The 25,252-nt window shown below is 36.9% G+C and overlaps 1 protein-coding gene across 5 annotated transcripts in view; it reads left to right on the forward strand.

Moving 5' to 3' along the window:
- The window catches only part of PARD3B (par-3 family cell polarity regulator beta), a 394,980-nt gene that overhangs the window by 167,753 nt on the left and 201,975 nt on the right, over positions 1–25,252 (forward strand). For all 5 annotated transcript variants that reach the window (XM_030277633.4, XM_012574931.5, XM_030277632.4 and 2 more), the window contains 5 exons: positions 5,687–5,773; positions 9,312–9,437; positions 13,900–14,255; positions 15,879–16,018; positions 16,797–16,925. In XM_030277633.4, the coding sequence (XP_030133493.3) occupies positions 5,687–5,773; positions 9,312–9,437; positions 13,900–14,255; positions 15,879–16,018; positions 16,797–16,925 (838 nt within the window). The remainder of the gene's footprint in view (positions 1–5,686; positions 5,774–9,311; positions 9,438–13,899; positions 14,256–15,878; positions 16,019–16,796; positions 16,926–25,252) is intronic.

Here is a 25,252-nt window from a genome sequence, read left to right on the forward strand (position 1 = left end):
TAAGGAACAGTAAACACGAATCTGCTTGGAAGTGGATGTTTAGCTTAATAGCAGTGGATTACTTGGAACGCAAAGGGTAATTTATGCATAGATAATTCATTATGTGTTTTCATTATGTTCGCTTTTACTGTCTTCCCACTTCTTTTTAGCAGAGGTCAGGGTCAGTTCCTTGGTTTAAGCACTGTAGATACATAATTAAAGTGTAGCTGAAGCATTTTTTTCTTTCTCTGTGTTTTCCTATTTTTAACCTACTGTGTCTTTCATTAGTCTAACAAAAGAGAATTGGAACCATTTGATTTAAAGGAAAAAAGACACAAAGCCCCAGTGCTTGCAGGCTGATTTCTCTCTAAAACTTCAGAGTTAATCTTGTGAGAACTAACTAATTTTAGTGTGGGAAAAAAAGTTTGGAATAACTAGATTAATGAAGCAAAATGTATTGCTTGATTTGTTTCCTTTTCAAACCTGGAACTGGGAGATTGTGACATTATTTCATAGTAAATATTTGAACTTTGTGGATAGTTTGTTTAGTGCTGTGTAGAATGGAGCAGCTGCTCCGTTCCTGTCTCTTATAAAAGAGTGATCAGTTTGCCTACCTGTACCTGGAAAACACCCTTGCCTGCACACTGAGTTTCTGTTTCTTCTCCTTGTAGGGTGCTTTATAGCCCTCTTTAAATATTGTTCTGATTGTCATCATTTGAATGTGTTCACACTGCATAACATCTTAAATTCCAACTCCTTCTTCAGGACTTTCAAGACATTTTAATCAAAGGTTTGAGCATCTAGTTTAAAACAGAGAAAGAAATATGTGGAAAAGGGGTACGAGGTGGATGGGAAGGTTTAGTTTAGCTGACTGCTCTGGAAGCCTTCTCCTAATGAATGGGGACAAATACTTTTATTATCATCAGTAACTGTATTGGTTGAGTATGTGAAAAAAGTACATGGCAGAGTCATCTGCCTCTTTATTTGGATAAATCTGTGCATGTTTCCTCTTTAAAATGCCCTATAGGAATTTGACATGCCCTGTAGGCCTTTGCTTTCTACCAAACATCAACACCTTTTGTTGATGAATACTCTCTCTTCTGGAGTGGCAGCATTGGAGGAAGAGGCATGGAACTGGAGGTGCAAGTGAAGAACAAGCAAGGAGATGCAGCTTAATAAATAACTGCATCTGTGAGCACTCTACATCTGACTGACATTTAATTTGCCTTTTACTTGGCTGTGGTCAATAAAAACACCACGCAGCATGTTCAGAATATCAGCTGTGCTTTTCTGTTTGCAAGGGAAACATTGACATTCTGCACTAGAAGATTTTTTTCAGATATGGCATCTTACTAATCTGTATATTTTCTTAAAAACACTCGAGAAAGTGTTGAATATGACTAATATTGCAAAGGAAAATGCCACTGGAATGGTAAATATGTTGTGTTTACTCAAGCAGTAGGTTCTTGTGACATACACATGATGACAACTTTTGCCCAGTAACCCATACAGTAAGCAGCTTTTCTGAGGTACTGTCTTCACTGTGTTGCAAAACAATTAATCTGCTTTAGGCTGTGTCTACTGCATTCTCCAAGAGCAATCCTATCAACCATTTGTAGCTGGGGAAGGTCAAAGCACCTTGGTGAACTCAGTCCTGCTGCAACAACACGTAGCATTCATTTCTGGAGAGGGTTCCCTGTTAAGCATCTGTGTGCTCAGTGTTGGGATGGGTTCTTCAGTCTTCTTGGGTTGTTTGCAGAGAAGCTTTCAGCTAATAGATCTTTCCCTTTGTGTAACTCACAAATGGCTAATTCTTAATACAGGTTTCAGGAGAGGGAGCCATAGTATTCCACAGCCAGGACACTGCAAATCTGAGGATCAGATTGATTCACAATTAGATGTGACCACTAAATGTGCAGCACTCCATTTAAACTTTGCTTTCCATGTTGCCATTGCTGTGCATGCTCACTACTCATGTACACCTTCTCTATCGCTTTGCTGAACAGTACTTATCAGCATTTTTAATAATATGCATGGCAGGCCTTGTTGACAAATGTGATAGATGGTCAAGAATCTGTCAGAAATCAATAATATCAAACAAAGAATTTAAATAGTACATGATGACAGCCTCTTCAGGTTAAAAATCAATAGTACAGCATCTTGGATCAGGTCATGCTGGACAGGTGTTCTCCCCTGGGTGAGACCTAAGGTAGCTTCGGTGCAGCAAGGGGAAGGGAGGTGCCAGTATTGGAAGAAGCCTGAGTGCTGTGTTTCTGGTTGGGGTGGATCTTGTACTTCAGAGAAATTTCACTGACATAAGGGTTTTTTTAAAGTTCAGTCTTTTTAACTGCTGTAAGAATATATCTCTATGTATTCCATAGAGACTGGTTCCAAGTCCAGTTAGACAGGATTTCCTGAGGTAGGCACTCTGTCTGCTCCTTGAAGAACAAGCAGGAGATACTCAGCCTACTGAGGCACCCTCTGTGCATTGCTCACTGATGCTGCCAGCCTCCCAACCCCAGCTAGGAATTTTACTCCAGGTCTTTTATACTTTTAATGATCTAGACTTGTGTTTCCTTTTACTGCAAAAGGCATTTAAGATCTGTAGGGGAGATTTCAAAGGGCAGTAGGTCACTAGTAGGTTACTAACTTCTGGAATTTTTTTTTATCTATTTAGGTGTTTGTTTTTAAAATGTGTTGAAAATTGCAAAAAATCTATAAATTACATTTTCTGTTGTCACAACTATCAATCTGTAAGACAATAATTCTGCTTTCTCCTACTTCTTTAATTTTTTTAACCTAACTCTGTCAAACTGAAGAGTCCTAGCACCTGTCCCACAGGTCTTTGGAATTCAGTAATTAGTATTCTTAGAGCTCATCCTATTTAGAATCTCATTCAGTCATGCTCTATTCCTGAATGTTTTCTCCAGTAAAGTATAAACTGTAAGCCAGCATGAAATAGTACAGTGCTGAGTTCAGCTGTCCTTGTGGACAGATTAAACCTGCTCGATGAGGGACAGAACAAGTGAATGACACCAAATGTGTCTGAATCTCTAATCTTTGAAGTTCTTAAACAAATAAAAAAAACCCAAATCAAATCCCAGATGTTCTGGTTTTAAAATTTTTAACTGTCATGCTTTCATAGGTATAATATAAAAATAACATGTCCTCAGAGGTCCATGAAAGTTGGTGTGAAAGGCTGTTTTCTTCTCAGATGTAACTAAGAGTCCCATTCATTTGAGAAGGAGAAGTCTATTTAGAATCATGGATTTATAACTAAAGTTATAATTCCAAAATTCTTAATACATGTATAAAGAGTGTGCTCTTATTCTGAACACTGAGTGCTCTAGAACTTCCATAAGTTATAGGATGTACCAAAAATTTTTAGAGTAATATATAATGTGCATGTGGGCTATTTGTTTTCACAAGGAAGCCTATTTTTCTTAGTGTGTAGTTTTCATGTTCAGTTTTAAAAAAAGTTTGTATGTTTTCTTTGGCTTTCAGCCTACTTTTAACTTTAAGTGTGTTGATTTAATATGACAGCTCACCTGTCTGTCATGATAGCCCTCAAAAAAATTTCTGCTTTCTTACAGTTGCTTAGGAAGACAACTCCTCCCTAGAGCACACACAGGGTTATTTGGGGACAGCTGTAACTTACTTAAATTTTCCCTGTAGAAATGAAAGCCCATTCACTACTTCTGATTATTTTCTGAATCTAAAGGGCTTGGCTGCTTAATTTGCTTAAGGATTTTGATTTTGTAGAAGTTCAGAAGACAATAAAAGTAGCCCTTTAATTATCTTTCTTTGTGTCTTAAGAGAATTGTAGGAAGTAGAAGATGGAACTGAAAGAGGAGTTAATTTCCTATGCATGCATTGTTGAGGTTTTTGGCAACCACACTGATTAGCTTTTCTAACCTGGTTCACCAGGAAAAAATGTATTTTAAAATATTACAGGAAGATTTTGTCAGGATTTCCCCATCTGATTAATGAAGCAGGTGAATACAGGAAAGAAAAATCCACAAATGCCTGTTGATGGTGTCTGTTTTATAATTACAGTAACATGAAAATCTGTTACATTGGGATCAGTGGTGGTTTGTTGTTAAGGGTCTTTCCATTTAATATCTAGAGAACAAGAGTTCATTACAGTGACAACATTTTTGGAAGATCTGTTTACAAAAAAAAAGCTCCCCAAAGCTCACTCTGTCCCCTAATTAAAAATAAATAAAATGTATAAACTTATATTCCAGTCTTATTCTATATTTAGCCAATCAAGCTATGAATTGTTGTATTTAGGGCAAATTGCTTCTCATTAATCATTGTGCAACTGGATAAAGGTTCATAACAACAACAAAAAAAAATTCCCGTATTACTAGGAAGCAATGCCAGATTTTGTCTAGTCATTTGCAATAAGTGTGCTCCTTGTGAGTGGGCTTAGCTGTGCCATGTGGGTTCATGTTGTGCCTAATGTGGTGTAACTTTGCTGCCACTTCAAGGGCAATCACAGATTCTTGATGGGTTTCTGTACATTTTTACTGATTCTTGCATCAAATCAAATGATCTTAAGACCATGGGTTAGCAAAATCAGTCAGCTGGTGCCAGAGGAAGTTGTGGTACTAGGGAAAAATCATCTGAGGTGGGGAGGGCAGAGTGGTAGTGAAGAGTTGGCTTGGTCATTTTATCTAGCAAACGTGTGCTCTCTAGTTGTGGTGCACGGGGAACAACCAGGAGTCTCTCTCTAGCAGTCTGCACTTGATCAGTTAGACTGAATCTTTAACTCAGGCCAGTATCTGAAGTGGCCATTTGGTTCAGTTTCATGTGTTCTGTAGCACATGTGAAACTGATCCAAATGGCACACTGTGGGATTGGCAGGCACACACAGCTCACAGCTGGGGAGGGAATATTTTGGAAGATGGACACTATTATGGAATGAAGGAACAAGGTCTGCTGAAGTACAGACACTGCTAATTTTTTTTAAGATTCTAGCCAGTTCAAGTACCTTCATTTTCAAGTCATGGTCACCCAGAATAGAGTTAAGGTCACTGTAAGGCTGACAGTGTAAGATAATCAATAGGAAGTGAAACAGCACATGCCATGAAACAGCATAAGTCTGTCAGAGATAATACAGAGGTTTTTAATAACAGTGTTTGAGGAAGGAAACTTCTTGACAAAATGAGCTGAGTTGCAGTACTTATCACAATTTGTTTTGTTCTTTGTTTGCCAGACAGGTTGTATGCAACTGAGGGAAGAAATCAGTATATTTAAATAAGATTTGACTTGAAAGTCTCAATGTTCTTTCTGTGTGATCTTTGTGTTTATAATGTGGCCACATGGGAAAATTGAAGCAATTCACATGGAGCTTAAATTAAGAACATGTAAAATAATTTTCACCTCCGCTTTTTTTTTATGATTAAGTCTCTCCTTACTTAAAAGCTTATTCTTTAATATTCTAATTAATTTACTGGAAGGTTAACTTAGGAAAATGTCTAGTGTTTGATTTCCTTCCCTTTTAAAAACACAAATGCTAATCTAAAAAAATTCAAGCATTTCATGGCTGTTTTGCTTTTCATTTTATTTTCATATATTAGTGAGCTCTGAGTCAAATATTTTTTCTACGCTTTCTGCTGTCTGGTCAATCAGGAATTTGTTTATAATACAGAGAATTCTCTGAATGAGCTTATGAGATTTGTTTCCATATGATCTTTTTCAGTGAAATGACAAAAACAGTGGAGATTTCTGGGGAAGGTGGACCCTTGGGAATACATGTAGTGCCCTTTTTTTCATCCTTGAGTGGAAGGTAAGATATTTTCCGCATTGCCCAAGAAGTATATAATGAAAGGATTTCAGTTGTGCTTATCTTAAAATGCCTACTATTTACCTAAAGGAAAACAAAAATTGGTCTATGACACTCTTCCATTACCAGAATATTTATTAGTCCAAGTTCTGTATAAGGCAAACATAGAATCATTTAGGTTGGAAAAGACCTCACAAATGCTTGAGTCCAACCTTTGACTGATCTCCATCTTGTCAACTAGAACATGGCACGAAGTCCATGTCCAGTTGTGTTCAGTCAGTACTAACATCTTTGTTCATATATGCCCTTTTAATTGTCTCTGGTTTTATTCTCTGAATGGTTAACTGGACTCAATAGTTTTGTATGGTATTGGGTTGGTTTTCTTCTGCTGTTGTGGGCTTGGTTGGTTTTGCTTGTTGTTTTTTGTTTCCTGATTGACTATTTTTGCATAGTCTCTTCCTTAGTGACATACCAGACAAGAAGAGTCAAAGAAATTGCCTGCCTCCTCTCACCTCATATTTTTCAAGCCATCTTTCAGATTTGATAGCATAGCATTTATAAAAGGTGCTCTATACCATGAACCTTTCTTTGTCACAATACAATTACTTTAATTATAAATGATTTAACAAAGTCCATCGAGATCACAAAAGCCTGTTATAGCAGCATGCTCATATTGATGTGCTGTAGTTAAGACTGCGTCAGCATTTTCATTATAGCTGTTTTCCAAGCTATGTAACTAGGATGTGTTAAAAAAAAAAAAACAACCTAGGCTGAAATTTGACGTACAGAGCCTTAGCCAGAGAGTTAATTTGACACTGGCAGCCGTGAATAAGAGATGGGAAATTGCCAGAGCCATAAATGACACTGCTTTATAGTAAAATGGCTGCCTGTTACACAAAGCCAATTATTGCAAAAGTAAAAATGGTCTAATTCTTAAATGTTTCTTTACTTGTCATCTTTCATGTAGGACAGAGAATGTGAAGGATTGAATTACCTTCTAAAGGTCTGTTTTCTTGGCAAGATCTGAATTTGTAAGTGGACCCAGATTAATTCAGGTTGTTTTATTTACCAAAAGGGAAAATAGATGTCCATCTGCTGCCTGTAAAAATGGCATCACTGTCTCAAGAAGAAAGTTGGTCTTCAATGGCAGCTGTCAGAGATCCAAGTTGTGTCCTTGGCTTTGTGGGCTGCCTGTTTGTCTTGAGAAAGCCACTTGTGTTTGTTGCCCGTTCTGAAATGCAGGCTGGAATGCAGGCTCTTTGATATAAGCATGCCATAGGTTGTAGTGCGTACACTGTATTTCAAGATCTTTCAGTAAAACAATTCTGATGAAATTGAAAGCTATTAAAATCAGTAATTGTTGTGACTGAAATACAGTTTTGTACTCAAGTATCACTGTGAGAGCAGCTTTTAAAGACCTGCAAGAAGAATTGTTCCTTGGTCTACACTGTATTCATGTTAATATGTCCTTACTTACAAATGCATTTGGGGATCTGATGAAATAGAGTGGGTCTTTGACAGATGATCTACTGGTTGTTTAGGTAGTTGTCTTTACATTTAAGACGGTTCTTGGCAGAACTGTACTGACACCTTAAACTGACTTGTTTAAGTCAGTCACTGGGCTGACTTAAATGGCTTGACCCTCTTTTTTCATCTAGCCTGAGACTGTACTATGAGTATAAATCATAACTCATCATAACATGAGCAAGTACAGAAGAGTGCCTTTTATTTCTTTTGATGACATGATCAAATTTATGAGGACATGCTAGCCATGACTAGCTGGGTCTGGAATTTCAATTGTAAAGTTATCTTCTAATAAGGTAATGCTGGCTTCAGCACGGTGCTGCTGCAGGCCAAAGTTTTTCTACAGATCATTAAAACATCATAGTAATTTACAAAGTCTTAGTTTATACAGGAACTACAAAAGTAATAGAAATATTTCCCCCCCTTTCTTTTGCACTTAAATATCATTAAAACCAGGAAATTAAAATTTAATAGTGCATTAAAATGCTAAAATTTAGGCTGTGCAAGAAAGTTATGGAGGAATTAATTCAAATTGCCTCAGTCTATGTAACTCAAGGCACATGGACAGTACAGCACACACAAGTTTCAGACAAGTAAGCAATCCTACTACATATGTGAATGCAGCATCCAAGCACACAGGATTAGTGAGCAACCAACTTAATTTATAATTTTGTTTATTTCTGTACTTTTACTGGTTGAATTTTAGCATAATTGTATTTAGTTAGTTCTTAGGGTTAAGGTTTTTGATTGCCACTAGTTGGATGTCATCAAAAGGGCTGTGGCTCTTCACCACAACTAGCTGTTTTACTCCTTTGGGAAGGGTAACACTTGTTACAAGAGAATCTTTATGCTGTTAAGTCTCTTTTTTATGTTAGATACTTCAAAGAACTAATATTCATTAGGAACCATTTTTTCTCTTGGTAATTGATTGGACAGAAGTACAAATATTTTAATGTTCTTGGACAGTAAATCTAAAATCAGGTGCTCAGTGAATATAGTGTCACCTGAATTAGTTAATGGCGTACTGTGATATGAGGGGCAGTCATGAATCTAAGACAAAAATTCAGGACTTCTGTTTTGTGATTGGAGTGCAGGCACGTTGAAAATTGCACATTAATATTTTATGGAGTATAACCAATAGAAAATGATCTCTAAAGGTCATCCTTGATGATCATCTTTGATGCTGAAGTGGTATGGAAATTTAGTGGACAAAGATTGATTATAGAAGTTCTTCACAAACTCGTGGTTGTCAGGATTTTTTGGACACTGTAGTGGTATCATTGGATATCGCTATGTTGAGTTATAGTTTGCAATACAGCAGTGTTCCATGTCAGTCAGGATTAGCCCAGCACTCCCAGCAGAGTTATCAGCACTGGAATTTTGCACCACCCACCCTAGCTCACTTGTTGCATTATTCTGTGCTGCACCTCCGTTTTCATTTGCCCTTATCTTGTTAACAGACAGGTTGGGTGTTGATGTTCTGCTGCTGTCCTGCCCCATGAATGAGTAGTATTGCTGTCTTGTATCAAAGCAAGAGGGTTTGGCAACTAAAAATTTCTTACACGTTTTCAGAAGTAGAAAAGTCAGTTATGTTTTTGTTCATTCTAGCTCCTGTTTATTTTATTATAGTCAAGGTAGAAAATTGCTTTTAATCTCTTTGTGCTTTTCTTTGGAGCAGTGGCAGAAAAATACTGCATAAGCTACTCTGCCATTTTTAAGTGGAGAGTGACCTAGGTGTTTTCCTCTGTTTCTCCAGCTATGACCTACAGGACTTAATTCTCCCCAAGTTCTTGCAAGTAGTAAAACATTAATGTGCAGCAATTTTTCGTGGTATTTTTTGGAGTCTCCCCCTTTTTTCTTAATAAATCAGCTGAAACCTTTCCCTAGGTTAAGCACAGAAGAGAGGCGGTCTATTCTATAATTTCATACACAATACAGAGATTGATATCTATTTTTAGTTCCTCTAAATTCGTATCAGCACAATAAGGACAGTTTTCATGCATGTTTTGCCTTTTAGGATGCTGGGACTCTTCATCCGTGGTATTGAGGAAAACAGCAGATCTAGGCGTGATGGTCTTTTCCATGAAAATGAATGCATTGTGAAGATAAACCATGTGGACCTTACAGATAAAACCTTTGCACAGTAAGTGCTGGTTTACTAATACTTTTTACTAGCCAAGATTTTACACAGTGCTGTGTTTAAGTGATTTCTAAAGGGATTAATACTTATTTCAGAAAAAATGCTTATAAAATTAATATGTGACAGAAACTTTGTAATTTTCTTTCTGAAACCTCCAAATAAGGTGAGATTTGAGGAGTTTTAGTGAATTTACTGTGCTAACTTAATATCATTAAGTTTTGTAATTCCTCTCTTCCCTTTCTAGTTCTTCTGTTACTTTTACCATATTCTTTGTATTTTTTATAAGACCTCCAAAATGAGTCAACATCACAGCATAGTATTTAATGTTCTTTTGCAAATGAAATAAGATTTTTTTATTGTGCTGCAGCTTTTTGAGCATTAATTTTTTAAAAAAATACTTCTGTTGTCAAACTATGATTACTTGAGGTAAATGGAAAATATCACTTATAACTTTTATTAAAAGTCTGTTGACATTTATTATCTATCTCAAATATTTTTTTTAACTAACAGGTTGTTTTTATCATCTCTGGATTAATGTGGCATTGTTGCACAAAAGAATAGCCTCTCAAATTTCACAGATATTTGCTGTACTTATTAAATAGTAATTTGTTTTTGCTTTTAATCCATATATTTAGACAACTGAGTGATTGTTTATAATATAACTTAAACCTATTGAGATGTCAAGGGAGTTGAGGCTTAACTTTCTAAACAGTAAGCCAAATGTTCAAAGCTTCTAGACTAAAATGCAGTACGTTAGTTTCACAGTTAGGAATAAATATTTGCAAAAAGGTTTTTCATGAAACCAGTTATGTAGCATAGGTATTCTTGTTTCTGAGACTGTGCTTTTTTCCCTCCTGGTAGCTTTTCAGTTACAGCTTTCTGCGTGTTTGGTGGTAAAAGCACTCTTTGTTACAGTACATGCCATTCTCTTTCTCCATGCAAATACCTAAATAAGATATCAATTTTAGCAGAACATAATTGTCAGTATCTTATGAAAACATTCATTGCCCCATTTTGCAGTTTTATAATGAAATTTTACAAATAAGGTTTGGCTTGAATCAAAACATCTCTTTCCAAAATCATATGTGATCCTTTCTTTACAATGAGTTTTCTACTCTGTGTTTTCTTCTGAATATAACTAGATCTCCAAAGGCTTTCAGCCCATGAAGTGTTTGTGGAGTAGAGGACTCTGCATGTTTTTCTGTAAGGCTACTAGATTTTGGGCAGTTTGAAATACTTCTGGAAATTTTCTAGTTCTCAGGCTTTCCTTCAAAATACAACATGCAGGACACTTTCTAAAAGCTTGTGTAAAGTTTTGGGAGTTGGAAGCACTGTTTACCGTAAGAATTGGCTTAGAGAGATCAGTCTTGTTAGACTCTCTCTCTGTTATTGGGAGAGAAAAGTGACTTAAAGGTGACTCAGAGCAGAGCCTAATTTTGTTGTGCTAAGTTTCCTTATGTTACAAACCCAAGTAGTGTGGTTGCAGTGGCAATTGAGGAAAAAATGCATGTATTGAGGACTCAATGTTTGTTTGGGGACTGGGGAGAACATTTTAGATGAGCTCTAGCCTATTCCCAAGTCTTGAATTGTTCTGTTGAATTATTTTCCAAAATAACTTTCTACATCATCTCTCTTCCGTGGATGTGGAGAATGACTTAAGAAAGACTCTTTCTAGGTTGAAACTAATCTCCATGAACACACCTTTTAAGTTTTCATCTTGCATGACATAACTGTACTAACCTGACAGAAGTCCAAGTTACAGAAATCCACTAATTGTAAAAGATACAACAAAGTATTATTCCAATGACTGTTGACCCAGAAATAACAACCAGATTCTTCTTGGAGAGAAAAATCTGTTGGCTAGTTTCAAATTGACATTTCTTCATAACCCTTGTAAAAGCTGTTTTAACACTTAGACTGTTACATGCTGTCTCTTTCTAATTTCAGCTTCTTCTGCAGCTGTAACAGCAGCAGCCTACTTTCTGTATTCCCACATTTATAATAGCTATATATTGGGGCTGTTGGTCTACTTTTTCATTTGCTGCTAATCTATTCAATTACATTCTGTTGTGTTGCAGAGTTTCTAGCACCTCTTTTAACTGACTCCCTTATTTCTTTAAAGTATGCACTTGGGGTCTCAAGAAATATAAATTTCTCCATTCATTATTTTTTCCCTTTGAAGTGCAGCCAGTTATTTTGCCCCTGAAGACTGCATTTGGACTTTCCCATAGGATGTCTTGAGTGATTTCCACTAATTTTGTTTGAAGGAGATCTTATATTTTCTCTTGCATATATTTTAAATATTAATCTTTTGAAACTGAGTTATTAAATTGCCTTGTAACACATGGCCAAGTGGCTACTTACAAGGATGAAGATGGGGTGTGAAAGAAACAGAGTTAACATTTTATATTCTTTATGCTGGAAGCATGCCATGGTTTCTACTGTTGGGGGAAGGTCTGTCCTTGAGAACTTTTACAGGGCTATAGGTGAGCAGATAACCTATAACCTCTGCAGAGACACTGGGGCACAGTCTGTTACAGCTGTGAAACAGAACCCTTGAGGGTGATACTAAAGTAATGCCTCCCTACAACATTCTCCCTGCTACCTTTCTTTTCCAAGTTTGAGGTTTCTCTTTGGCAGCATCGCCTGTCAGTGAATGTTGCTATTTTGACTCTTCATGCTTGTACACTCAGTGTGGCAAGGATGGTTCTTTCCCACAGCAGTATCCGCTGGGACTAACTCATGACTTCAATGTCTTCATGCTGCAGAAAACCCTCTTGAAACAGCCTCTCCTTTCCACCACCTACATTTGCAAGGTGGACATACTGTGCAGCTCTGTTCATCTGGGAAAGTAGTAGGTGTGTTTTCAAGACATTTATATTTGCAGTGGCTTCCTTCCTGTGTCAGTGTAAAAATAAAAAAAATATTTCAGAAGTACTTTCAACATTGATTCCTGTTACATAACTGAGTGTAAATCCAAAGACTTGAGCAAAGCACTGACTCACACCAACAAACTCACCACAGAAGGGTAGGAGATAAGTACAATGTTCTTAGAAGGATTCCATGATTTATTTAAAATTTAATGCAGCCATTACTTCCCCTCTTGCCTCAATTAAGCTAAGCAGAAGTTTTCAGTGTTTCATTCTCAAAATGCTCTTCAGCTACTTCCTCTGTTTGTATGCAAGTGGTCTTCTGCAGTATGGAAGAAAATCAGTCCACTTCAACAGAAGGTAGGAAAGTAAAGCATAGAAAGAGGGAAGTCTCCTTTGCTCCTTCAGAATCCAACGTTTGTAACATGGTTTGATTGACCAAATCTACAGGTTACTCAAAATCCAGGGAAGGCTTTATGAATGCTTCTTTTGGCCAACTAGTCTTAAATGCCTTACAGGAATTCCCTTGCACGGGAATCTGAGCATGGTATTGTTACCATGCTATCAGTTCACAGATAGAATGGTTTGTGTTCAAAGGGACCGTAAAGATCATCTCATTCCAGCCCCACAGGCACGGACCGGGATGTCACCACTAGATCAGGTTGTCCAGGGCCCCATCCAGCCTGACCTTGAACATTGCCAAGGATGAGGCATCCACAGCTTCTCTGGGCAACTTGTTCAAGTATCTCACTACCCTCCGAGTAAAGAATTTCTTCTTAATGTCTAGCCTAAATCTTTCTCTTTTAGTTTAAAACTGTTCTCCATTGCCCTATCAGTATCAAGGGGAGTAGTTCCATTAAATGCTCTTAACACAGTTTCTGGTGTTGCATTTGAGCACATCTGTAAAAACACTGATTATGTGAAGTCTGCAATATCCACTTCGCAAAAGGTTACTGCTTGAAAGATGTGAGTAATATTGACCTATTTATTTTTCTGTTTATGTAGAAACACAAATAATTGCACCATTTTGATCACCAGGGTTTTTTTTCTGGTGTCTATGTGTTCCATACCCTCATCCTATTTTATTGCTGTGGAATCAGCCAGAAGTTGCCTTAGGAATTACAAATGCATCTGGGGAACAATTATTCTGGATTTAGAAAAAATTGAGAGTTGAGCTTGCCTGGAGTAGACGTATTCACCAGAACAATTGGTGATGTGTGCCCAGTGTGCCTCTATGTGAACAAGAAAATACGTAACAGACAAGCACTTGAAAAAAGCAGCAAGCTGTAACTTAAGCAGTCTTTTGCCACCAGAAATTCCCTTTCTGATGCTCTGCATAAAGAAATGTGTTCATCCGTTTATTCTGGCTGATAGTTTTCATAACAGCTTAGGAATTCCAACAGATATGCTGTTCCTACTTGAAACGTAAGGAAATGCTGTAGTTTTGAAATCTTATTTCATGTGTACTTTTCTAAAAAAGGGACACTGTAGATGTGAACATAAGGTAAACTTTCATCTTATTCTCTGTAAACAACTTCAGATTTTCCCCACATTTTCTAGTTTGTCATATGAATTTTCATACCTTTCTTTTAAAGGGCTCAGGACATCTTCCGGCAGGCAATGAAATTTCAAAGTGTCATCTTGGAAGTCCTTCCTCCATATAACCGAGAGCAGTATGAGAAGTCTGCTATTGCTCCTCTTTGTATTCTGAATAATGAAGAAGGAGTTACAAAAACAAAAATTCCACCTCCTCTTCATCCAAAACCTGCTGTGAAAACAATTAATATTTCTGGAGCAATCTTGGAGTCAGGTGTACAGGGAGCCCTGCAACAAGCTAAGAGCCCCAACCTCCCACGTCTGGGTAGAAAGCCTTCTTCTCCCTCACTGTCTCCACTTATGGGCTTTGGTAACAAGAGAAATGCGAAGAAAATAAAGATAGACCTGAAAAAAGGTAAGTCTTTGCAGATGGTATGATGGATTTGGTATCATATGCTCTATAATGATAACTTAACTTTTAATTTAACAAGTGACATTCAAAATACAAGCAAGTTATTTATCGTTTAAAAGTTCCAAAACTTTCCAAAGGTATAGCAATGTAAACAGTAATGTTTTCTATAGTGGGCTTTCTTTACATTTTGGATGTTTGTTATCCAGATTCACTGATTAGGTCATCTCTGTTACTGAGTGTGGAAGCAATTCCATTAGCAACAAGTGATTTTAAGAGATAGTTCAGTCTTTGCACAAGTACAGAATAAAAGTTTGAACTGTTTCCTGGTGACCTTTATTATTTTATTTAAACTGCTAATTGACCTCAACAGTGTTATGACATTCTTTTAAAGATATGTTTAAAAATCTACTATACTCTGTTTCAGGTTTTCATGTGGTCATGAGCTTGACCACAGATTTACCTGTCTTTCCTTTTTTTTCTGCAATCCTTTTTTTTTTTTTTCTATTATATTTATTCAGCTGTCAGGAGGCCAAATTTGTGTGTATATCTTTAATTGCTGCACCATGCAGCTGTCTATCTTTGAATGAAATAACATGTTTAGAAACGTGTTAAAAATGTGCTTAAGCAATTTCCAATTAGCATTTGTATTTTCTATTTGCTTTCTGTCTCTGATTTGGCTGAGAGTAAAATTTGATCCGAGAGGTGGCCCTTATAAAAACTATTCTGTAACTGTATTCTCATAACACATTATGAATGTAAGCAAGCTCTCATTTCTTAATTTTTGCTGTTTCTTTGCTTAAATCACTCATTTTTACTTCTGAGCTCTTCAGCCTTGTCTTAATAAAACCTACTTAAAAATTTTCCCATTCTAGATCTAATGCATTTGATTTTGAAACATTTATTGTTTTAGAAGTCATAGCAATGTGATACTGACTTGATGGTATCTTTGAAAACTACTACATGGATAGAAATATCACTCAATATAAAAAGATTTTTGTGGACTCTGCTATTCCCAGTGATTTTAGTGGCTTATAAGCAATACCTGCTAACATTTATTTTACGCCCTAATTACTTGTTATAGCATATCTGTTAACACTTGAGGTTGTTTTTTTCTAAGCAGCAAACAACTTCAGTACTGGAAGCTTAGAAATACCACTTTGTCCTTTCTGAACAGCACATCACCAAGTTTTGCATTCAAATCATGTGATACTTTTCCCATTTACCAAATTTCAGTAAAACATGCTAAATTGCATTTATGCTCATAAATAAACAACTCCAATTGCTTTGATTCCAACAATTGACATTAAAGTGAAGACTAATATTGTAATGACCTAAAGAAAAGGTAAATGCTTTAAAAAGAGAGTTCATTCTTGTTTTTTATTATCATGTGCTTACCTAAGAATTTCTGTCTGTAGCTGTTGTAAGAGGGTTTAGACGTCAATAGACTTCTTCTCTAGACCATGCAGAAGATTGGCTTGTGTTTACAGCTTTTTGTTTGCTTTCTTGTTTTTAAGAGTTAACATGAATGAGTCTCTGGGATATCTTGCTGATATTGTTTGCTTACTTTTAATGATCATAGTTCGCATGTTGAAACTTATGTTGTGAATTCTTTGTCTGACATTTTAGGTCCAGAAGGACTTGGTTTCACAGTGGTTACCAGAGACTCTTCAGTACATGGTCCTGGTCCAATCTTTGTAAAGAATATTTTACCAAAAGGTGCAGCAGTAAAAGATGGTCGTTTGCAGTCAGGAGACAGAATCCTGGAGGTTAGAATAAATATCTGTTGTATTTGCGTTGCTTAAAACTGATCGCTAACTTTGTCATAAATCTTCTATTTCCTCATACATATTATTCATGTATGGAACTACAACTCTTGCCCTTGGTTTAAAAAAAGTCACTCTCAGTTTCTATGTCACTTGTTTGTCAACAAGTTCTTTATACCATTAGGCGGATAAAATGGTTCTTTCACAAGGGTCCATGGGGTGTTTGAACAAGGGAAACCTATAAGATCTTGATTTTTAAAGCAGATAAATGTATTGCTTTAAGACCAAAACATGTCATGCCTTTTCAGCCACATCCAAAAATCTCCAGTTAATATCAAGCTGGTAAAGTGCTCCTTTTAAGACAATTTTACTCAAATCGGTCTGTTGAAAATTTTCATGTATCTTGTGCCTTACAATCTTATTATCTAATGGGTTATTTTTACTTACTAACCTCAAAAAGCTCTTAAGGTAAACAGTTTTAATACTAAGGTCTTGTTTCTGCACTTTTCATCTTCAAAGTGCTTTACAAACTAATTAAGCTTCACAAACCCCCTGCAAGGCGGGTAAGTAGTACAGAGCTGCTTTAACAGATGGTGAAAATGAGGAGGAGAAAGGTTAAGTAATTTGTGCAGGGCCAGAGGGGGAGGCAGTATGGGAGCTGTTGCTGATTCTTCTTTGCTCTCAGTCACTGAATGACACCTGTGTTAGGTGAGGGAAACCTAATAAACCTGCTAAAAGGCAGTCAGAGATAAGACATTCTCTGTTCTTTTGTGGCTGGTAGGTGAATGGACGGGACATCACTGGCAGGACCCAAGAAGAGCTTGTAGCTATGCTGAGAAGCACAAAGCAAGGCGAGACTGTCTGTCTGATTGTGGCTCGTCAGGAGGAAGCCTTTCTACCTCGAGAGCTGGTAAACTTGTTACTCTTTGCCAAAGAGTGATTCTGAAACAATTCCATGGTTAAATGCTAGCCCAGGAAATGGAAATTATGTCAGCTTAGAACTGCCAATAAAAGGTAGTCACGTCAGGCTTATTTCCAAGAAGTATTTATACTTACATTTGATTTTGAGGGGGTTTGATTTTTATCTACTATGGATGTGATTCCGCACAGTCTGATTTTTCATCCTCAAAAATGACAGCATAAGCATAACTCACCGGGGAATACTGTAAATTAATTTTGCAAGTGTGAGGTCAAGCATAACTAAAAATGGGTTATTCTCTTTCAGAAATGCAGCAAGCTTTAAACCAGAAATTTAAAGTGTGTGTAATGAGCCTGCAGCTTATCACTGACAAACTAGTGAGGGTGGCTGCCCCCAGGAGATGTTTCATAAGCCAGGTGCCCAACTGCAGGAGTGGTGAGGAATAGAATTCTGCTGCACTCCTCACAAATTTTGGAAGCAAGCTTTTCCTTGGCTGCTAGCCTTTGACTTAATAGGCTTTTGCTTGTCTTTTTTCCATCTCAAGTGCCTAATTTTCACTTTTGTTTTTTATTAACACTGGCATGAAACTGTGTTCTCTTTTCTCTCACATAGAGAACTGTATCAGAGTAAAAGTGCTGTCTGATACATGCTTGTTTCCCCTCAGAGAAGGTCATTTCTTTGGTTGCCTCTACCTTATCTTGATTGATGGCTATACTTGACCTTTCATTAAGTCCTCAGGATAAGGAAAGGACAGCATTTCCTGCTTTTGTCTCATTTTATCTCCTTCAAAGAACACAAACCGCCTTCATGCTTTCCTTAAGGTGCTGCCTCCTTGCTTTTCCTTTAGACTGTTGTCAGGATCTTATACAGAAATACTCCGTTATGCTTCCTCACAGAACATTGCTGACAGTTTTCCTCTTGTTTCCCTGCTACCAGCTGGACCTTGTTGAGGTCAGGGTTGCCCATGACAGGATAGGGAGCTGGAGGAGATTCAGGTTCTCACATGTGAGTCTTTTCTCTTGTGCCACTGGTGCCCACTTTTTCTTGTGAGCCATTGTGAAGTGTCCTAGCAAAACTATTTTTGTATCCATTTTTCTCTTACTGTGTAATTTTTAAGGAGTATAATGGCAGTTTTCAGCCTTGTAATTGAGCATTTGTTGTCAGTGATTGCCAAAGCACCCAAGCTGGTCATTGCATTGCTCTGCTGAGTAAGCCGTGAGCTGTAGAGTCAGTGTCTGTGTGGATCAGAGGGAAATTTGAGTCTGAAAGTACTAAATTATCTCTTTTATCTAGAATTTATTTTCATTCACCATCTCTTCTAAATAAGAGCTTACTTTTTGAAAATGCTAGCCATTAACAGTGTTTTCTGGGTTTTTAAAGTTATAAAGCACATTAATTAAAAGTACTTTAAAAAGTATAGGTTCTTCTATTTTCTCTCCTGTTCCCCCAACATTATACATTATTATATATTGCCATAGTGCAAATTCTTCTGGAAATCACTGTAGTGCTGTGTGTATATAAAAGATTGGAAGAATCTAAAAGCTGCTTATAATTTCTACCTGCCACAATTGTGTGAGAACAAATTCTAGTGTCTACAGCAAGGATTAACTACCTTTCAAAAGGTGATTTACTTATGACTGGCATGATTGAAATCCAGGAAGTAGCCACATTTATCCTGCTGGCTTGACCTTCTCTTAGATTGCTTTCTCTGTGATAGAATGATGCACAAGTGATGGCCCTCACTGTAACAGTGATGATGTGGGAATTCTAATACTGCTCTGTGTTGTTCGTTACCTCAGTCAAGTAGAACATAATAAAAATGAGAATTACTGCAATACATTACGTACATGTATGGAACCAGCCCATCTAAATTAAAAAGCCCTTCAGCAACATCTGGTAGCTTACAGCAAAAGTGTGAGCTACTATCCCACTAAGCTACCAGATGTTGATGCTAACACAGTGCTTGTTAGAATTCATGAGGTGTCTGAGAATAGTCTCAACAAAGATTAAAAAAAAAAAAAAATTGATTTAGTTTTTTTGTTTGGTTTCAGCTTTAGCCATGATATTACATTGGACTAATCCTCTGCTACCTCAAAAGTTACAGTACTGTTTTATCAAAGAGTAGAAAAATGCCAGCACTTTAAAATTTGTTTTTGGAAGGAAAAACAGTGGATAATCCAATGTTTTTCAAGGACAGCTGAAACTGAGTGCCCTGATGGTGTAACATAGATGCAGAATTTATCTGAATACTTGGAGATTTTATTAATGCCTGGCAATAATATAATAATTGCTTTATATCAGACTTGTTCTTGCTTCGAGCAGGTCTCCAGGGACTGTAATCTGAGGTGTTTTCTTTTGATTTTCTATTACCTGTAGAAAGAAAAAGGAGAAAGGCCACCTAGTAAATGTACCCAATCCCCACAGTTTCCTGTGGCAAAGATATGTCTGGAAGCTGGACCCACTAGAAACGCATTCACAAAACCACTTTTGAGCATGTTTTTCCACTAGAACTGGGTTTTTTTGTGGATTTGCTGGAGAGAATTTGATAACTGCATGGGCACAAAGCAAATAATGTAATAAAGTCGCACTGGGTGGCATTTTGTTGCGTGGGTCTGTAATAATATAATTTGACTTTACCTTGTAATAAAGCTGGGGCTTGGGGAAAGCTTGGTCTCACGAATATTTTCTCTTCAGTATGATAGATGGGAACAGAGTTTGGGTGTTTTGTTACTGTGATCTGTGTTTATGAATTGCTAGCAAGTAAAGAAAATATATTCAGAGTAGCAAGCCTTTGTCACAGCAGCCGAGATGTGCTACAGATGAGGATGAATCAGTGTTGCAAAAACATATTATTAAATTTTAGGCAATTGGGGCTTTGGTTACACTGGTTCTTGCTACATCTGGGAGTTACACAGTTGCAGTATTTGTGCATAACAAAGGAAAAGAATTGAAAACCCAAATTTGTAGGGTTGTTACTCCTTAAAAAAATAAAAAAAAAAAAGAAAGGGAAGCTCTAATGAGATTATTTTTATATATATTTTGAGACAGATTAATGAAGTAGAATTTGGACCAACCACAGGCTGTCCTCCTTATTATCCAGTAAGCCAAATGTTCCCAGTAATTCATGCCAGCTGTTGACATTGTAGCAGCTAAGTAAGGAGCTGATTCCAAAACTCCGGGGGAAGATCTTGATTCACTTAATTACCACAGTCTGTGGAGTGGCCGGTGATTAGTGTGTTCTTTAAGGTGCATTTGGGCTTTAAACTGTGTAACGCTCTTTTCTAGAGGATTGTGAATATTGCACAAAGAAACTGGTTGAACTGAATAAGTTTAGATTTTCCAGCTCCTCTCAAAGTGAATGGAGTGCACATCCAACTGTGGCTATCATTCTATTGTGTTTTGGAAATAGTGTTTTAATCACATGTGTCTGTTGCATCATGTTTTTCTCTAGGGAAAATGGATGATCTGAAAGTACCATTTCTTTTAATAATGATGCAAAAATTATTTACTCCCCCTTCTCTTTCTTTATCCCTGCATTGGTAAAAAAGGGAATACTGCTTGAATGAGAGCAGCTCTGGTGCAACTCATTCTGTGCTATGATCCTTTGCAATTCTTTATTCTGTATGATCCACACCAGCAGAGAAATGTGACTGTTTTGCAATTTTCAGAAATAGTATAGCACCAAAAACATTTGCGTGCATTTTTCTTTAAGTTAGAGCATATACATTGTAATTTTCACATACCCTTTATTTTTTGTTTTAAAAATCTCTTTGACTTACAGTTGCAACTGTAATTGCTATTTCTGTGGTTTCTTGGCATATTAACTGATGCCTGAAGAATGGGGGATGAAAGGGAACAAACCATAATTTTTATAACAATAGCTAAATGAACAACAATGTACTTGGTATTGGTCTTTAAGTATTTTTTTACACGTGTATTATACAGGATGGAAGGAAGCAGGATGAGTGGCAAGTTCAATTAAGCATTTTTTTCTACTTACCATATGATTAACTTTTATGTTTTAGTCTTCCCCCAGTTAATTTCTTCCACTGCCTTGAACTTATATGCCTGAAGGAAAACCAGTTGGCCTATTTGTTTTAATATTCAAAGCTTAATTTCTATTACTTCCTTTTAATTGTTGCTTGCCTTTTTATGTGCAGGAAATAATAGGTGAAATTACAGCCGAGACTTAACTATTTTTGCACCTGTTTTTGTAGTTCAAAACCATGATTCTAGTGCTCAATTATTCAGAAATGGACAAATAATTTCAATCAGAAAGTGATTCCAGCAAGTACTATTTTCAGTTGTGTTACCTCTGTTCTAAGTGATATGAATTGGATAGAAAAAAAAGAAATACATATTGAATTTTATTAGCATACACAAGAAGGTGTTCTGTGTAATGAAGGCAAGAGTATTGTGAATTCATATGCCACCATTCTTCATTTATAAACTGTGTAGATTTTTTAATATCCTGGGGGTTTTAAAGAAAAGTTTAATTTTGGACCTATTCTCTTCATCTGGAATAAGTTGAGAAGCTAGTGTAGGTTGTGTCTACACAAACATATATTTTTAAAGACAAAACATTGTGTACTGCAGCCCCTCAGAGGTTTTCAGCTTCATTATGTATTTCAGAAGATGGTTACTATTTCATTATGTCTTAGGGTATTGGAAACTGTTCTTTGAGGTTTGTTGATTAGTTGTGCTCTTTACAAAAGTCAGTAAGAGATCAGTGCTAAGAAGGAATGGGACAATTTTTCCTATCACATTGAAAAGTGTCTCTTTATCCAGGGTTTGTGTGTGACTCCCTAATTTACCAAAGGGGAATAAGTTGCATGGTAATCTGTGTACCTTTAAAAAGTGGTTGTTTTTTGAGCTCTCATATGCAGTGAAGTGCCCATAAAGGTACCAGCACAGCAAAAGTGATTTTTCTATGTGATAGCAGTTGTCAGCCTTTTTGAGGCCACAGAGACCTTATTGCATCTGGTCTACTATTGCTTTCTTTGTCAGACCCATCAGACTGTTATGATCCAGCAATTATTTGCCTTTCAGAGCCCGCTGTTCCTATATTCCAGCAAATATAAGGAACCTTTAAAGGATGGTCTGAAAGACCTGGTCATAACCTTCATTGCCTGCAAAAACCTCTGATGGTACTCTGCCTGCTGGTAAAGAATAAGTTAGAGAGGATACAAGTAAGGAGAGAAAATGTTACTTGTACTATGAGGTAATATATTCATAAAATGTGTTATGGGTTTACTGCCCAAAATTCCTAGATTTAGGAACCCTACCTCAGAACACTGGGAAAACAAAACTGCTTACTTGAGTAAGTCTTAGCTCTGAGGTTGGCTGAAATTCTTTGGAAGCCCACTTTAATGTATGAAATCATAAGTATATATACATTAGAATAGAGGCATATAAAATCTGGTCTTAACAGAAATCAAGTCTTCATATATTTTAGATGCATTTACCCAGATCTGCAGCATTTGTGTTCAATAAAACCAGAGTGTTTGGGCAATTTTTAAATCCTGCTAACAAATGTAGTGCCTTGCTATTTACAGGGGTCACCAGTTCTATTACATATACCATATGAATATTTCTAAATTCTTTGTCTTAGAATACATAAAGAACTTAGAAAAATGTTTTCCTAGGCTGACTTAATGTAAAGCATATGCATGTGGTGTTTGAAGTAGACATAAAAGAATTATACCCTGCTTATTGCTTTGTTTACCATACCTTTAAAACAGTAAGCACTAAAATGAGTAAAGAGTTGGATTTGTATATCACAGTGTTATGACCTGAGCCCAGAATGAATTCTGAAATGGTACAGTAGTAGCACCCTTAAATTCACACTGAAAATACCATGCAGCCTTCCATCTTCATGTGTGATAAGATTTTGGGCTCTAGGTCTCAAGGTGTATTAACTGCATAAGGCTCCAGCTCAGTAGGGTGTGTAAGCACATGGCTTACCCCATCTGTGGGCTGAAAATGGGTGTTTTCACAGTGAGGCTGAACCTTGACTGAGGACTGAACTAGTTACTTTTTCTCCCTCTGTTTCCTACAGTTATGTATCTTAAAAGGTTAAGTGAGACTGTATTTTTAAACGTTGAGGAGCAGTGTACACCACATTACCAATACAAAACTTCTGCAAGGGCCAACCATTTCCTTGGTGGGTTCTTCTATAGGGGAGTCAAGCAAACTGGGGAATCTCCATTTCTGAAATGCACTGTATCTGCCTTGGATGAAGAGCTGAGTCTAGTTTTGTCAGTTTTTGAAGCTATAATTCCAGAGCGTCTACATAATTCAAACCAGACACATTCTATCTAATATGACACAAATTTGTCGTGTACTGTGTTAATGTTAAAATTATCGAAGCTATCATCTACCTCCATGGATTTGCTACCGCCTTTCTTGCCTTAGCAGGGTGTGCCATTAGTGGCCATTTACATTTTATTGTAGTATGGAGTACAGATAATTTTAAAGAAACCAATATAAATGTCAGAAATGCTAAAGATGAATACATGCAGCAATGATTTCCATTGTTTACTAGATTATGACAAGACTACAACAGTGTATTACCTTTGAGTATTGCTTTTAAGAGTTACTATTGCAAAATACAGTGCAGATTTTGTAGTGACTGAATGACTGACATGTCAGCAAAGTATTTCTTAATTGTGGCTAAGTGCTTGGAAAGAACATGGAGCATGATGCAAATAGGGAGTATCTTCTTTTTGAGCTTTTCTGACAATAATAATGTGGTGCCACAATTTAAATATTTTTATCAAAGTCATTGCAAAAGCATGCAAATGTCTTATTTCCTTTATAAACCTTTGAAAATAAACCTCCTGGGTCTTTTGCCTTTTACTGTCAGCTCTGAATGGCACCCCAGGGAGTTGACATCTCTTATCAGAAATGAGCAGCCAGGCAAGGGGCAGTCAGCATATTGAGAGGCCATATTAGTGTGTTGGTCAAGGGCACCAGACAGGTACTGAAAAGTCTCTTGTTGTGTCAAACAAATGCTATTTCCTTCCTGCCTGAGAGCTATTTTTTTTTTGTAAGCTTCTCTTTTGGCAAAAAAACACAATAAGGATATATAAGACAACCTTTCCAGTGAGAGATTAGCATTAGGTTATCATAAATCCACAGATTAAAAGTGCTGTGGTCAATGAGAACAGATATTGTAAGATTAAATAAAAGGGCTAATTGAAAGTGGTGTGCCATGGTAGACAGAGGATTGACACAATATTGTGTAGATATAACCATGGACTAAGTAGAAAGTGGAAGAATAAAGTGCACAGTACTTTTCTCAAAGGTTATAGTTCTGATTGTACTTCTCTGGGGACTTAGCAGTTGTGTATTGTGGGAGTAGAGAAGGCTAAAAGTATATTCTCTGTGGTCTTTAAAATACTGAGAATTTACAGGTGAGACCAGTAAAAATTTAGATTATTTTTAATAATCCTTTATTATAATTTGATTAAAAAATCAGATATCTGAATTAGAGATGTGCTTCTAAAAATTAAAATCATTGGCAGAAGATTAACTAAATGTATCCTGAGACCCTTAGATAGAGGTTTTCAGCCTTTGTTGATGAATATTGCTTAGTACTGTGTTATTAGGGCTCTCTGCTTTCATATCTAGCAAACTCTGTTCTCTCATCTTCATATAAACTCTACTCTGAAGTTTTCTGTCTGGTTTCTGGTTATTTGGTAAATGTCAGAATTGATTTTACTGAAGTTGCATGCAGGTATATCGGTAGATTAAAACATTCCTGTCCTGATTTCCCTTGAGAGGCATAGTACCTGTTTGGTTGTTTACTCTGTTCTGTTTAACCACCAAATTTGGACAGCAAGTCCAAATTTCCTCTTAAACAACTTCTGTCTGTTTCCTTCTGGTTCAGGAAAGAGAGAGGAGATCTTTGTCTTCCCTAAGCAACTGAGAGATGTGGGGAGCTGCCTAGTGTGCTGGGTGGTGCAACCAGGAGGGAGCTTTGAGCAGAAGCTCTGGCTGGCAGACTACTATAAATATTAGAGAACAAACATCACTAGGCTGCAGAAATGTGTTTATCAGGAGGGGACTGTTCAGAGCTTGCTGCAGCTGCAGAAGCCATTAAAAGCTGGCATCTAAGATTTAGCAAAGCTGAAGGAAGGACCTGCCCAGCAAGGACAAAATAAACAGTGGAGACTGACTCTTGAAGTGTTGGGTTGTTTCAGTTTTGTGTTGGAGTTTTTTTGTTGTGGGTGTTTGTTTTGCTTTTAACTTCAACCTGTGTCTCTGCTGAGCAAACTTTATTAATACTTTAGAGTGTTCCTGTTTCCATGTACCTT

This window comes from Taeniopygia guttata, chromosome 7 (assembly GCF_048771995.1).
Source record: "Taeniopygia guttata chromosome 7, bTaeGut7.mat, whole genome shotgun sequence".
In the NCBI taxonomy this organism is placed as follows: domain Eukaryota; kingdom Metazoa; phylum Chordata; class Aves; order Passeriformes; family Estrildidae; genus Taeniopygia; species Taeniopygia guttata.